At 48.6% G+C, this 14758-nt stretch overlaps 1 protein-coding gene across 1 annotated transcript; it reads left to right on the top strand.

Annotated features, from left to right (window-relative positions):
* The first annotated feature begins 635 nt into the window (after positions 1 to 635).
* On the top strand, positions 636 to 5513 carry efnb3b (ephrin-B3b). The gene is made up of 3 exons (XM_067261124.1): positions 636 to 724; positions 2752 to 2823; positions 5086 to 5513. The coding sequence occupies exons 1-3, from the start codon at positions 667 to 669 to the stop codon at positions 5511 to 5513; spliced, it is 558 nt and encodes a 185-aa protein (XP_067117225.1). The 5' UTR covers positions 636 to 666.
* Positions 5514 to 14758: the final 9245 nt, after the last annotated feature.

Raw genomic sequence — 14758 nt, 5'->3', positions numbered from 1 at the left:
GATTAAGTATAATCTCTGTGGACGAGATTATCATGACAGTCTGCTAATCTGGGTGGTGCCTCCCTGTTGTTTCCAATACAAGCAGTATGGGAGTTTATAAGAGTGTATTAAGAGTGTATTAGTGTCTAGATTAAATACAATCTAGGCAGTGTGATTTAGAGTGTGACATTTAATGAGTCGTTTCATAGCTTTTGTGTGAGCTTTAAACGCTGCAACGTCAAATCTCTCTCGCTTGACACCCTTAAAATGGCCGTCTGAATGGGAGTCATTGTTGGCGTAGATAAAGAGACAGTGAGAGAGACAGTGTGAGAGAGAGACAGTGAGAGAGAGACAGTGAGAGAGACACAGTGAGAGAGAGACAGTGAGAGAGACAGTGAGAGAGAGACAGTGAGAGAGAGACAGTGAGAGAGAGACAGTGAGAGAGAGACAGTGAGAGAGTGAGAGAGAGAGTGAGAGAGAGAGAGACGGTTAGGGAGAAAATGTGGTTGTGCAGCTTCCTCTGCTGTCTGTGTGGACGTTTTTTTTATACGTGTGTGCTGGTGTTCACGTTTGTATATTCCTGTGTGTGTGTGTGTGTGTGTGTCAGAGTCAGACACACTCTAACATGGTTGTTTTTGTGTTGCCCCTGCAGCCACGTCAGATGGAACACGCCAGGGTCTGGAGAGCATGAGAGGAGGAGTGTGTGCCACTCAGGGCATGAAGGTGGTCCTCAAAGTGGGACAGAGTGAGTAATGACACACACACACATTTCTCGTTATATCCATGCTCATACTCACAACTCACTGTTTCGATGTCTCTCTTGCGCGCGCACACACACATAGGTACACTCTGTCACACGCACTCTGTGTGTGTGTGTTCAGCTTCATTAATAGCTGAGAGTCACCCGGCTCTAATGAGGCCTGTTGACTTTGACTCACTTGGCACATGCTCACGCACACTCACTCACACGCACGGACACGCACGCACACTCGCGGCCTTATCCCTATGCTCGCGGACACACTCACTCGCTGACGCTCGCACACACTCGTAGTCCCACACGGACACACACACACGCCTCCAGCGTCCTTCAGTGCTGCATTGGGAAGCCCCTCCACTCAGAGATGGAGGTGGGACTGCTGGGTGTCTATCAGCTGCTGGCATCACTCACTCAGCTCCCATACAGAGAAGAATACAACTCTGCCTCTCTCTCTCCCTGCATCTCTCTCTCTCTCTTCTCTCTCCCTGCATCTCTCTCTTCTCTCTCTCCCTGCATCTCTCTCTCTTCTCTCTTCCTGCATCTCTCTCTCTCTTCTCTCTTCCTGCATCTCTCTCTTCTCTCTTCCTGCATCTCTCTCTCTCTTCTCTCTTCCTGCATCTCTCTCTTCTCTCTTCCTGCATCTCTCTCTTCTCTCTTCCTGCATCTCTCTCTCCTCTCTTCCTGCATCTCTCTCTCTCTTCTCTCTTCCTGCATCTCTCTCTCTCTTCTCTCTTTGTCCTCTCTCTCTCTCTTCTCTCTTCCTGCATCTCTCTCTCTCTTCTCTCTTTGTCCTCTCTCTCTCTCTCTCTCTTCTCTCTTCCTGCATCTCTCTCTCTTCTCTCTTTGTCCTCTCTCTCTCTCTCTCTCTTCTCTCTTCCTGCATCTCTCTCTCTCTTCTCTCTTTGTCCTCTCTCTCTCTCTCTCTTCTCTCCCTGCATCTCTCTGTCCTCTCTCTCTCCCTCTCTCCCTCTCTCTGTCCTCCATCTTTTTTTCTGTCTTCTCCTGCTTTCATCCAACAGCCATTCTTTTCAAATTCCCCATCTCCCCTTCCTCATCACCTCTTTCCTGGGCTTTTCAGTTGCTCCCTCTCTCTCTCTCTCTCCTCTCTCTCCCCCTCCCTCTCTTATCTGCTCCCTGGCTGAAAGGTCACGTCGGTTTTGTTTGTCGTCTAAATACGCTGCACAGCCTCATGGAGATCTCTGATGAGATATGGAGCACTGCCTGCACACACACACACACACACACACTCCTCACATGCACCCTTTCTCCTTAGTCTTACACACTCAGACCTCAAAAGAATTCTCCCTCGCTGCAGACTCGAACACACACGCACACACAGGACACACACACACACACAGAATGTTCCCCCCTCCACCCCCCATAGAGGCACAGCAGTCCTATTGATCCAGACATCACCAGCAACAGTGTGTGATTGGCTACCTGTCGTCAGGGAGTCGACAGATAATTGTGTCTCTCCCCATATGGACGTTCCCTAAATGTCAGTTATTGTAGAATTATGGCTGTGCAAATACTCTGTGTGTGTGTGTGTACATGTGTGTGTACATGCCATAATATACAAGGTCCTTATGGCCCTGCTGTCACAAAATCAAACCAAAAAGACATACTGTAGCTGCATGCACACACACACTATAGAAATCATTAGATCTGGAACGCCGGCCAGATGGTTAGATCGAGAAGTAGATAGCAGGTCTTTATTGCTGACTCTAAACGCGTGGAGGTCACCCTCCAAATGATCCCTCTTTAGTATCCGTGGTCATTTGCCAAATGATATGTCTTTAAAATCCTATTCACTGTCACTGAACGCTACTGTAACAAATGACTTTGAGGCCGTAGCTATATGAGCTCATGGGTAATGGAAAACAGAAGTTGTGTAAGGCAGGAATCGCGTCCACGTTGATATCGGTCTTTCTAGTTTGTTCTCTTTACAAGATGGCAGTTGGAGATTGAAGGAAGAAGCTCTAAACACTTACCTTTATCTCTCTCCCCCCACACAGGCCCCTATGGACTACCCCCCAAACCTGCCAAACCAGACCACACTGCAGGCCGGACCACCAACAGAAACCCAAGTAAGGAATCAGGAGGTAAACACATGTGCACCCCCACGGAGATACAGCAGAAGGAAGATTATTTTTCTTTTTTACAAGAAAAGGGTGTGTGAGGAGAGAAGGAAAGAAAGAGAGGAAAGGAAACGACAGAGAGGCGACAGATGGAGGATAGGAGCCTGGTGACATCTGTGGATCTCTCTATTTAATTCCATCTCTCCCGTCTCAGTCTCTCTCTCTCTCCCCCCCTCCGCCTATCCCATCCTTCCTCTCCTCCGTCGCGGTGCCTAGCCCTCAGAGCTAAGTGCTGCGGGCGAGGAAATGCTGTAATAGCCGCCTTGGGAGGAATAGAGGGAGGGACTGGGGGGCGGCCGGAGGCAACGTTTCAAAGACTTATTATTGTCATTAGTTTAGGCGGCCTGGTTTCAGCTGCTCTTGTGAGAGGAGAGGGGAGAGGAGAAGAGGGGAGAGGAGAAGAGAGGAGAGGAGAGGAGAGGGAAGACAAGGAGAGGGAAGACAAGGAGAGGGAAGACGAGGAGAGGGGAGGAGAGGAGAGGAGAGGAGAGGGGAAGGGAGGAGAGGGGAGGAGAGGGGAGGGGAGAGTTGGTAGAGAAGGGAAGACGAGAGGGGAAAATAACTTGTTAGAGGATCTCATTGTGTGGCAGGGGACTTCTTCATCTACGCTGAATGTGCTGTGCTGTCCAGTCTTATATCCCGGCTGTCTCTCCTCTCCTCCACTAGGAAGTGTAAATGAACGTTGAAGGATGGGGGGGATGGGGGGGGGGGTTGAGAGGGAAGGCGAGAGGGAAGGAGAGAGGGAAGGAGAGAGGGAAGGAGAGAGGGAAGGAGGGAAGGAGAGAGGGAAGGAGAGAGGGAAGGAGAGAGAGAAAGAGAGAAGGGAAGGAGAGAGGGAAGGAGAGAGGTCCAAAGAGAGGGAGAGGCGGGGGGAAGAAAAAGAGCAAGGGCAAAAGGAGATGGGGTTTGATGTTGAAAGACAACAAGAAAGAACGGAAAACGGAGAAAGGGAGGGAGAGGAGGAGAGGAAATGGGGAAGGATGATACTAAAAAAGAGCCTGTGAATGGAGACAGCGGTAATGGAGATGGAGAGAGAAGGATGGAGGGCTAATGGACAGAGGAAATAAAGAGAGAGCGAGACCAAGAGCAAGAGAGAGAGAGCGCAAAATGGGAATAGGCGTCTTGTGTTAGCGTTTTGCTCTCAGTCAGCCTGGCCCAGCAGGGGGGCTAGCAGCAGGGGGGGGGGGGGGGGGCGGGGGGGGGGGGCGGGGTTCTGGGGCCACGTTTGAGCAAGGGAGGTCATTATGTCCACAATAACCCAGGGAGGGAGGGAGGGAGGGAGGGAGGGAGGGAGGGAGGGAGGAGGGAGGGAGGGAGGGAGGGAGGGAGGGAGGGAGGGAAACAAGGGGATGTGTGCCAAGAATAACGAGTGGCCAATCCGGAGAGTGTTGCGTTAGCTGTGCTAACCGCCCCCGACCGACCACACTGGCACGGTCTGTAGCCTCCCCCCCCCCTGCCCGCCAGACCCTACACAGGGGGTCCCCCAAGAACACCTGCTGGGCTTGGAACCACACGGTGGAACCGGAGGGAGTGTAGGGTTCTGGTGGGAGTGTGTGGTCCCGGGGTAATGGAGAGGGCCCGTGGGTTTGCTTCATGTGGTGGAACCCTAGTGTTACCCAAACACGGTCGTTAGGGTAACGGGTTAGGGAAATACTCTCTTAATGTGCCGGACTCAGACTCCTGTTACTGTGGGCTAGACGGGCAGTCCACAGGCATTGGGTGAACACACCCACTCGCGGTCAAAACACACTCACAAACGTGCACACACACACACACACTCATGCACGCATGCATAAGTAGGCTAAACTCAGAAATGGAGACCAACACCAACACAGAAGTATATATTAGCACACACATGGACATACACACACACGCAAGCACACAATGCCTGAGCCATTGTCACATTTTTTGCATTCCCTGAAGTGAACAATAGGATTCTAGATGTTTGTGTTTTAGTGGTTTCCACTTATGTGCCTTCTATTTAGTCATAGTTGACTGTCACACCAAAGTGAGGTCATTGTCAAATGCATTACAATGTTGCCCCGTTTCAGTGCTAGTGTGGTATAAACAAGAACAAGCATTACAATACTCATTATGGTGTGTGTGTGTGTGGGCATATGTGTGGTGGAGTGGTTGACTATCACAGCAACAGTCAATGTGTTTACACAGAGAGGATCCGTGTATGACGGTTGTGGTTCTGTCTTCCCCCAGGTGGTTCTGGGAACGCGACCCACCCCCGGGGTGGGGGAGTGTCCGGGGGAGGTGGGGGAGAGAACGGGCCCTTCCCCCCCTCCAACGTGGCGGTGATCGCGGGCGCCGCCGGAGGCTCCGCCTTCCTCCTGCTGGTGACGGCGGTGATCTGCGTGGTGTGTTACCGCCGGCGACACGCCAAGCACTCCGACACGCACCACCCGCCGCTCTCGCTGTCCTCCCTCACCAGCCCCAAGAGGGGCGGCGGCGGGGGCGGGGGCGGGAACAACAACGGCTCGGAGCCCAGTGACATCATCATCCCGCTGCGGACGTCGGACTCGGCCTACTGCCCGCACTACGAGAAGGTGAGCGGGGACTACGGGCACCCCGTGTACATCGTGCAGGAGATGCCACCCCAGAGCCCGGCCAACATCTACTACAAAGTATGAGGGGGGGGGAGGAGCTGCCCCTACGCCTGGCACCCACGCCCACCTTCTTACTGCCCCCCCTCGCCTATGGAACGCCACGCCCTACACGCCCCCCCCCCCCCCCCCCACCACCACCACCACCACCACCGCCGCCGCCCCCCAACCACCCGCCCATCCAAGATCTGCTGCCCCGTTTCGGCCTCTGAGCTCCTCCTCCCCTCCCCAGCAACACTGTGTCACTAAGTGTGTGTGTGTGTGTGTGTGCGCAAATGTGTGCAAGAGTGTGTGTGTGTTTGTGGAGGGGAGGGGATGACCATGCATCGCCCTCCCTTGACCCTCCCAGCACCACCACCCCCACCCAGTCCCCCCAAAAAGGACAGCACTGGTGAGAGACTGGACCGGCCCATGACCCCCCCCCCCCCTAAGCCACCCCCTCTCTCAGAACCAATCAGATTCTCCAGAGAGAGAAAAGAACAGCCCGCCCCAACCACGTATCGCCATGGGAACATGGGAGTGAGCACTTTGCTCCAGAACATGGACTTCACTCTCTGGGATGCCTAACCCCTAAGAACTATAAATCCCAGCACTCCGGCCGCGCCAGAAAACTCTGACCCCAGGTGGTCCCAGTGGTCCCGCCCTAGATCTCTGTTAGCCTATCAGAGACCCCTGATGCTAACTCACCTATAGGATTCTAGTTTGTTTGTGTTTGTACGGTTTCTCATTCTGAACAGGGGCCTCAGACTCATCCAATCAGAACACCAGGCTGGGGTCACATGACTTGACTCTTACCTAGAGGTCTGACCAATTGAGTCTTAGTGACATTCAAAATCTTGTATATTTTAATAAGTGTGAGTGTGAGTGTGAGTTAGAGTGACTGTGTGTGTGTGTGTGTGTGTGTGTGTGTTTGTGTGTGTTTGTGGAAGGTTGAGAAAGTATGTATGTGACTGGGTAATAATTATGACACTGCTGTCACACGGGAAGGTGTGTGTGCAGTTAGTGTGCTTCAGTAAAGCGTGTGTGTTTCTTTTGGTGTACAAGCTATACGCGCGTGACTGTGAGTGTGTGTGTGCCTCTGTTCTTTAGACTGTCTTAAAAACCAAAACACAAAAAAGTGAGCGAATATCAAAAAAGTGAGATTTTTTTATCGCTATCAACACGTATAGATGATATATATGACTACCCAGTAAATCATTTTTAGTTGTTTTTTGTTTTCTATTGTTTATATTATATTTTTTCCCACTGTCTTGCTAGTCAGTTTTTTACCCGCTGGTTGTTTTGATGACAATTTAGAATTCTGACCTTGTATCTCTACCTTTTCCCTTTGCCTTGTAAATTAATTTAATCCCTTTGTTAATTTTTGTTCTTTTCCTGGCAAACAGTTCTTTTCTCTCTCCCAGTCCGCCCCCCCCCACCCCCCCCCCCCCCCCCCCCCCAGCCTCCGATGGGTTTTCTACAACCCGTGTATATTTTTATAGCTCCTTGTACTATGCCGTAGTTTTGAAGTTTTAGACCTCGTTTGTGGAAGTGTTGAGGTAGAAAACCATCTATGAAAGTTTTTCTTTTTGAACACAAGAGGAAAAGGAAAAGCAAGAGGGGGGGGTGGTGAAGCGAAGACGGGGAGACGGACGGTAGGAGAGAGAAAAAAGGAATGTGGAAAAAAGTGGAGCGAAAAAGAAAACGAGTGCGCAGGATTGAGTCGCTGCTGTGGAGAACGAAGGAGGAGTGAAGGAGAGGGGGACGGGAGATGAACTGAAGAGATGAAGGATGCCTTGTGAAGAAGGGGATGAAGAGAGTGAGACAGTGGATGGCACAGGAGGAGGAGGAGGAGGAGGAGGAGGAGAAAGACTCTGTAATGGACTGCTGAGAAGGAGAAATGCACCCTGGGAGGAGAGGTGGAACGGACATACACACCAAATGGATTTCAGGGAAGAAACCTGACTGTGGAATGAGGAGAGATTTAATCTCAAGACACACACACACACACACGTTGAGGAAGTGACTGACCTCACTCTGGCCTTCAGACACATCTCTTGACTCGATAGAGGAAGAGATTTTGAAATCTCACAATATATTCTTGTCATTCAGAATTACGTCTTTGCATTTCAGACACACAGTCTCATTCTGATTCTAATGACGCAGACACACACACTCTACTGGACCCACTGATTGAGGTGAAATAGGCCCACATGCAGAGAATAGTCCCTTGAGCAGTCTGGCTCTGATGCACCATACACGAGAACACACACACACACACACTCCACACACATATACACGCACAAAATACTATATATACTGATTTCACACACAACCTCTCACAAATGCCTACTGATTGCATTCAATGTCACACTCACATAGTCAACACTTCACACACACACACACACACACACACACACACACTGATTGCCATCAGGTGGTTCAGTATTTCTGACACATCTCAGGCTCTTTCCTCATGATTAGGACAACCTCTGGGAGAAAGAGGCCGAAATGAAAAAGAGGGCTTGTTGAGTGTGTGCGTGGGTGGCCAGAGACATTTTCAGTGCAGTAACCCTGTACCCTAAACACACACAATACAACAACACAACAACAATACACAATGATTCCCAGTGATGTCGAAGATAGAGTTGTATTTCCTCCAAAGGTTTTTCTAACTGTTTTACAGTTTTTTTCATTCTCACACACACACCTATGTTGGCTGCAGTTACTGTCATAAAGTGCTAATTGGCCACAGCAATTCAGTGTGTGTGTCAAAGCTTCTACAATGTAATATTCTGATCCTGTCATTTCATGTTCTATGTTCTGAAGTTGATATGCGCTGTGTATCTTGATCTTAACATTCGTCGGTTCTATGTTGTTCCAGTCGGAATTGGCCACATTAGCTGAGTGTGGTGCTCCATTCATTTTTCCATTGACTAAGATATGAATTGTGTACTACACATCTGTGTATCATCAGTTTTTTTTTAAAGGTCAACTAAGATAAAAGGTTCTCTCCACTTTGGTCTGAGTGTGTGACACTGAAGCAGCGAGTGGTTTCGCCAGTCTTCTCTTGCTCTCTCTCCCTCCGTTCTCCGTCAGCGGTGACAGGATCCGACAAGTGTCGGCCCAAGATGGCCGCTTCCACGGTGACAGAGTTTCCTCACTTCTTGGACTTGATTTGGCTCCTCAAAATGGCCTCCGTCTCCACCCTTTGTCTCTCTCTCTCTCTATGGTTGGAAATCTTTTGGACTTGTTTTTGTTCTCATTGTTGGTGTTTTGATTCAGAAAAAGGTTGTGTGTGTCTCTTGTTCTCAGTTCCACACACTCTCTCTGTTTGCTTCGACTGTTCTCAATGTGTTGGCTTTATCATGAACGTTGCTGGGTTTTGCATTTCAAAACGAAAGGACAAGTTCTGTTTTTGTGAAAATGCACACCTCCTTCTCCCGCCTCTGTTGATCTGTGTGTGCGCGCGCGCGCGTGCGCGCGTGTGAGAGATAGAGAGTGTGTGTGTGTGTTTTCTCTGTGCCAATAGCCAGTTAGTGCGGACCGAGGAGGGAGTTGGCTCTTGTATACGTGACGTGTTGAGACTTTGTATCAGGACACCGTTGTGTGTATGATGGTTATTTTTGTGTCCTCTCCTCCGCCCTTCCTCTCTTTCTCCCTCCCCATCCCCTATCACTCTGACCCCTGTACCCCTGTACCCCACCCCCTCCCTACCCCTCCCCTATCACTCTGACCCCCTGTACCCCCTCCCTCCCCCTTCTCCCCAACACACTTCAAAAGAGAGGAAAAAACTAGTACATTCCTGCTTTGGAAAAAAAATGTTGATTAAAAAAACAAACAAAAATGTTAAGCACCACTCTCTTGTGTCGCTGCGTGTTCTTTACTCTGTGTGTGTGTGTGTGTGTGTGTGTGTGTGTGTGTGTGTGTGTGTGTGTGTGTGTGTGTGCGTGCGTGCGTGTGTGTGTGTGTAAAGGTCACCCCCCCTAGAGAGGCCTTACAGGTGTGAAGGGCGTATATAGGAGTAAGTCTCCTTTCTTATCTCAATTGGTCGTCTCTCTCCATTTACTGGTTCTCTTAAAGGTGCCTATTGAGACCTCTATAGAACCAGACGCACGCGCGCGCGCACACACACACCCTGTGTTATCAATCAGTTACCTTCATTAGTGTTGGGTGTTGCCAGGCAACGTATCGAGCTGATGTCAGCTTTAAAACCCACCCTCTCTCTCTCCCCCTTGCTCTCTCTCTCCGTCTCCCCCTTGCTCTCTTTTTTTCATTTTCTCCCTCTCTTGTTCAGGCTTTTCTGTCACGTTGCCATGGCAACTGTTAGCGTCTGGTGCCTCCCTACGAGAGAGAGAGAGAGAGAGATGGGTGGATTACATAGAGAGAGGAAGGATGGGTGGGGTAAAAGGGAGAAAGACTTCACCTGGGTGGGCCAAAGATATGGCCAGGCAGCTGCTATAGTGTTTGATCTATGGGCTGTGAGATGAGATTACTCTCTCACACACACTCAAAGACACATATATACACAGATGTAGATACACATGAACACACACAAATTGTCTTTGTGAGACTCAGAGAATGGTATTTACCAAGATAATGATGCTACCATGACAACCTGTTGCCGTGTGTTTCCAAGGCCAAGTCCAAAGGAGGTCAAACAAAAACTGTAATTCAGGACATGACAAAACTAATAATGTTGACTCTTAAGAAAACTCACTAATGCTTAAACTGGCAATGTTTATTCCATGGACAACACATTGCAAAACTATGATGTTAACTCAATGGTAAAAACACTAATGCTAACAACACTAATGCGGAAAATAACGATGTTCACTCAATGGGAAACATGTTAATGCTAACACTAATGCTAATGCCAAAATGAAAGATGCTTGCTCAATAGGAAACACGCTAATACTACCCTGAACTGTACAACTGAAGATGCTCAGTCAATAGAAAACAGGCTTATGCTAATGCTAATACACTAGCGTTAGCTGTGCCGTAATGAGTTAGCTTATGCTAAGGGTTTAAGGCTGTTTAGTTGGACTCCTGTGGTCTCCTTACATGGTAATCATTTCCTTGCTAATCTGTTCCTGCTCAATGAACACAGAGGAATATTAATGACAGGGATGATGATACCCGTGTGTGGTGCTTGAACACACATGAACGCACACACACGGAGATTAATACCCTTTAATGATGCACACACAACACAAGTGCACAGAAACACGAACAAAAGATTAAAAGTGAACAAACCCACAAAACACACACACACATAGTTGTTCGCAGGCTAGTCTGTAGTCATTGAGCCTTCCGCAGCCGTGTAGGGGAATCACGACGCCTGAATTTGACTGTTATCACAACCAGCCACGGAAGAAGAAAAAAACTGAGTAAAGTAGAAAAGAGAGTGAGTTTAAGTGAAATCAATAGAGAGATAATCCCCTAAATTAGATTTTCGAGAAGCTTCGTTCGGTGAGAAGCAAGCGTTAAAGCCCAGGGATTGGCCCACTTGACTTAGCGCAGAAACAATCCATCGGTAACTTGCCGTTACCATGGGGATAGGCGAAGGTCAACAACGCTTCCTCTCTCTCTCTCTCGGTCGCTCCTCTTCTCTCATCTTTTCCTCTCTTTTTCCTCGCTACTGGGCAAATCTGCATATCGAATCACAGTGCAGAGAGGACTTGGAGAAGTACGATTAGGATGTCATAATGATTAATATGCCAAGCTCCTTCGGGGGGTGAGTAAAAGAGAGGGATGGAGGGAGAGGAGAGCTGGAGTCTACCTGACGGGTAGGGAGAAAATGTCACAAGTGTCTGTGATGAGAGGTGAAAGGGCATGCATGGTGATTGGTGGATATGCCTCATCCTGTGATTGCACCTGTAGGCAGTTAGTGGATTGCACACACACGCACACGCACACACACTTTTCTACACACACAAACACACACGGAGGAACGGATATGGTCATCTCTTCGACTTACATCTTTCCTTCCTCTGAGATGCTGAAGAGTGTAACGTTCAACTTTCCCTCTTCTTCCATATCCCTCGTTCTCACCCCTTTGTTTTCTCTCCATCTCTCTCCATCTCTCTCCATCTCTCTCCATCTTTGTCCCGTGTCCAGCGCTGTCTGAGGAAGAGAACCAGACTGCAGTGTAAGTGTTCACAACAAGAGGAATGACAAATGTAGCTGGGATTTGTAAACACGAAACTGATGAGGGTGAGAGAGAGATGAGAGAGAGACGAGAGAGGGAGAGACAGAGACGAGTAAACAAGAGAGCATATCACAGGACCCAACATTAGAAGGAGGGAGTGAGGGTATGTCCCTCTCTCTCTCTCTCCCTCTCTCTCTCTCTCTCTCTCTCTCTCTTTTTCTCTCCTCTCTCCTCTCTCTCTCTCTCTGTATGTGTTCTCCCTGCTGGAGGGAATCTCAAGTGTTAATGTTACATGATGAATTTGTTTATATTCTTGTGTGTTAGCGGCACTGCCGCGCAGGAGAACTTTCATAATCTATGCAAACAATTTCCCTGCACACACATACACACACACACACACACACACACACACACACAGCCCTCCGGTCACACAAAGAGAATGACAAAGAAGGTTGTGTTCAATTAAACTCCACTACCACTTTGCTCTACTCCCTAGCAGGAGCACAGTGGTTGTGGTAGGGGGCCCGCTGTATGAAAATGAACCAGGACTTCACAAGAATATTGCTTTCTCTCTCTTTCGCTCACTGACACACACACACAGAGTAACAGATACACACACTTTACACTCTCGCACACACACACGTGCGCACACACACTTGTCTCTCTCACACACACATTCACACACCTACATACACACACAGGCAGGTATGCCTACAGTACATAAACAGTACTTAATGAGACATTCCAGGGAAGTACAGTAAAACAAACGGTTGGTGCTGCAGTGTTGGTTCAGGGATCTAGCCTAGAGGCTGCGCCCTCGGCACTGTTTATACCCACAATGCACCACGGCAAAGAGCCTACATGTGCAGCCCACATGCCCATCTCAGGAAGAGATGCCTGGGCGAAACTCTCGTTCCTACAGTACAGTGGTCGTTTATGTGTTTAGAAGCAGAGGGGACGCGGAGGCAGGGGAAAGGGGAGGGGATCAGGGTTAGTATTTAGATTAGGAGGGGGGGAGAGCACAACAACATCTAGCCCAAACCAGGCCCAAGGACACAACAACCCAAACAAAAATGGCCTTCTGTGGCCCCTCTGTTCTCTCTCTTTGCTATCTCTCTCTCTCTCCCAATAACCCCTCCTTCTCTCACCCTCTCTCTCTCTAACAAAAGCCCCTCTCCCTCCCTCTCTCTCTCTCTCTCTCTTTGCTCTCTCTCTCTCCCAATAGCCCCTCCCTCTCTCACCATCTCTCTCTCTCTCCCTTTCTCCATCCACAGAAGTAAAAGGGGAGGAAAGTGAATGAATCAGCCCCCCAGCCCCCTGTCCCTTTACTGAGGCAGCTGCACCCTTTGACCTCCTCGCTTGTGGAATGTGTGTGTATGAGGCTGGGTGGGGTGGGGGTGAGGGGTGGGGGTGAGGGGTGGGGGTGAGGGGTGGGGATGCAGGCTAAGGGGTCTCCTTTTTCTCCCTCCACGACAAAAGCTGTCAGGGGGACAATAGGCATGGAAATAGTTTGTGTCCAGAAAGCCACTGAGCCGTGTCAGCGTGCAAACCAGGAAGGGATGGAGAGAGAGGATGATGATGGGAGGGGAAAAGAGAAAGAGAGCGAGAGAGAGAGAGAGAGAGGGAGGAAAAAGAGGGGTGCAGATAGAGAGAGAGGGTGATGGGAGGAAGAGTGAGTGGGAGGGATGGATGGGGGCTCAGTGGAACAGAAGAGGTCAGAGAGATATTTGTTTTGTCTGGGCACACTCATAAACAGTAGACTTCCGTTGCCAGCGGATACGGAACACAAGACCCAGTATTGGTGTGTGGATGTGTGTTTGTGTGTAGCTGGGGTGGGACAAGCCCAAATGGGCCCCAGTGACTCACTGTAAAAGTGACATCAGCACTGTTAGAACATCATACTAATTGAGTCTTATTCAGTGTGTGTGTGTGTGTGCATGTTTGAGCGAGAAAGAAAGGAAATAGGAGAACAGAAAGGAAGAGCAGGTTCCAGTCAGGGTTTTCTCAGGTGGTCTGTAGGGAGAAAACAAAGCTAACAACGGCACACTAAGTAGCATTCAGAGACCTCAGCCATTCAACTGTATTACGGCATCATTTTTGAGTGACAGTTGAATTGTAGGCCTACTTCCTCCTTTTCTGAGCTCACTATCCCAATAGCCATTTTGAATTGACCACCATTCTCGAATGGTCAGATCACTCTAGCTATATGTTGTTACTAATTTGTAAGCTGAGAGTTTCAAATACGAGCTAGCCTTTTAGTGACGCCTATTAACGGCCCACATACATTTGATTTTCCGCTTAAACTACTTGCCCAAAATATGAATGAGACGGAACCATTAAAAGTGACTTAAGAAATCAGAGTGACCAGATTGGCAAATGATTACTATTGATGATTTAGGCTATAACTAGAAAACATACCAAAAGTCAAAATGGGCCTGTCTACAGAAGATGGGTTTAAACAAGGTTCACGCACACAAACTGCTTGTGGTTTATTGACAGATCCTGAAGTCAATAATAGTCAACCAGAATGACGATTGGCTACAGCTTGGTCACGCAGCTTTCCGTTGGATTTAGTCAAATTCGTGCTAGAACGCTGTAGCACATAATGCCTTGTTTTAATTTATAAAATGTATAATATAAGTCAAACCTATGCTATATTCCATTTCTGCGATCATAATATCCGTAAAAATCGCAAGATTTCTGATATCTGATGATGGTAAGTAGGTCCCCTTTATTTTCTTTTTCTTTCAGACGAACCAACGTCTACATTATAGTGCTTGTCGCTACTTGTTGAAGAAGTGCACCTCTACGAAATGTTGCTGTCATATGTTTTTAAGATTTCTGCTCATAGGGCCTATAGAATGTGTCTATATTACTACGTTCTTACTTTTTACAATTTCAACTTTGATCGTGTATTGCATGCCGCACTATCTGGTCAAAATTGTCGTATTTGGAGGATAATTTTCGTGCATCTAGTAACACTGAGAGGCGGTCGACCAATGACAGTTCTCTATACAGTCAGAGCTCGCGCAAGAAGGTGGAACGTAACCCTGTTGGGCCTGTGTATCTTCTCCTAAGGTCGTTATACCGACGATGACATTGTCTTTTTATACCACAGTAAAGACTTTTTATGAGTAACAAG

The sequence above is a fragment of the Osmerus mordax genome, chromosome 23 (genome assembly GCF_038355195.1).
Source record: "Osmerus mordax isolate fOsmMor3 chromosome 23, fOsmMor3.pri, whole genome shotgun sequence".
Lineage (NCBI taxonomy): Eukaryota > Metazoa > Chordata > Actinopteri > Osmeriformes > Osmeridae > Osmerus > Osmerus mordax.
The sequence above is the reverse complement of the archived record's forward strand: the minus strand, read 5'-3'. Positions and strand labels throughout refer to the sequence as shown.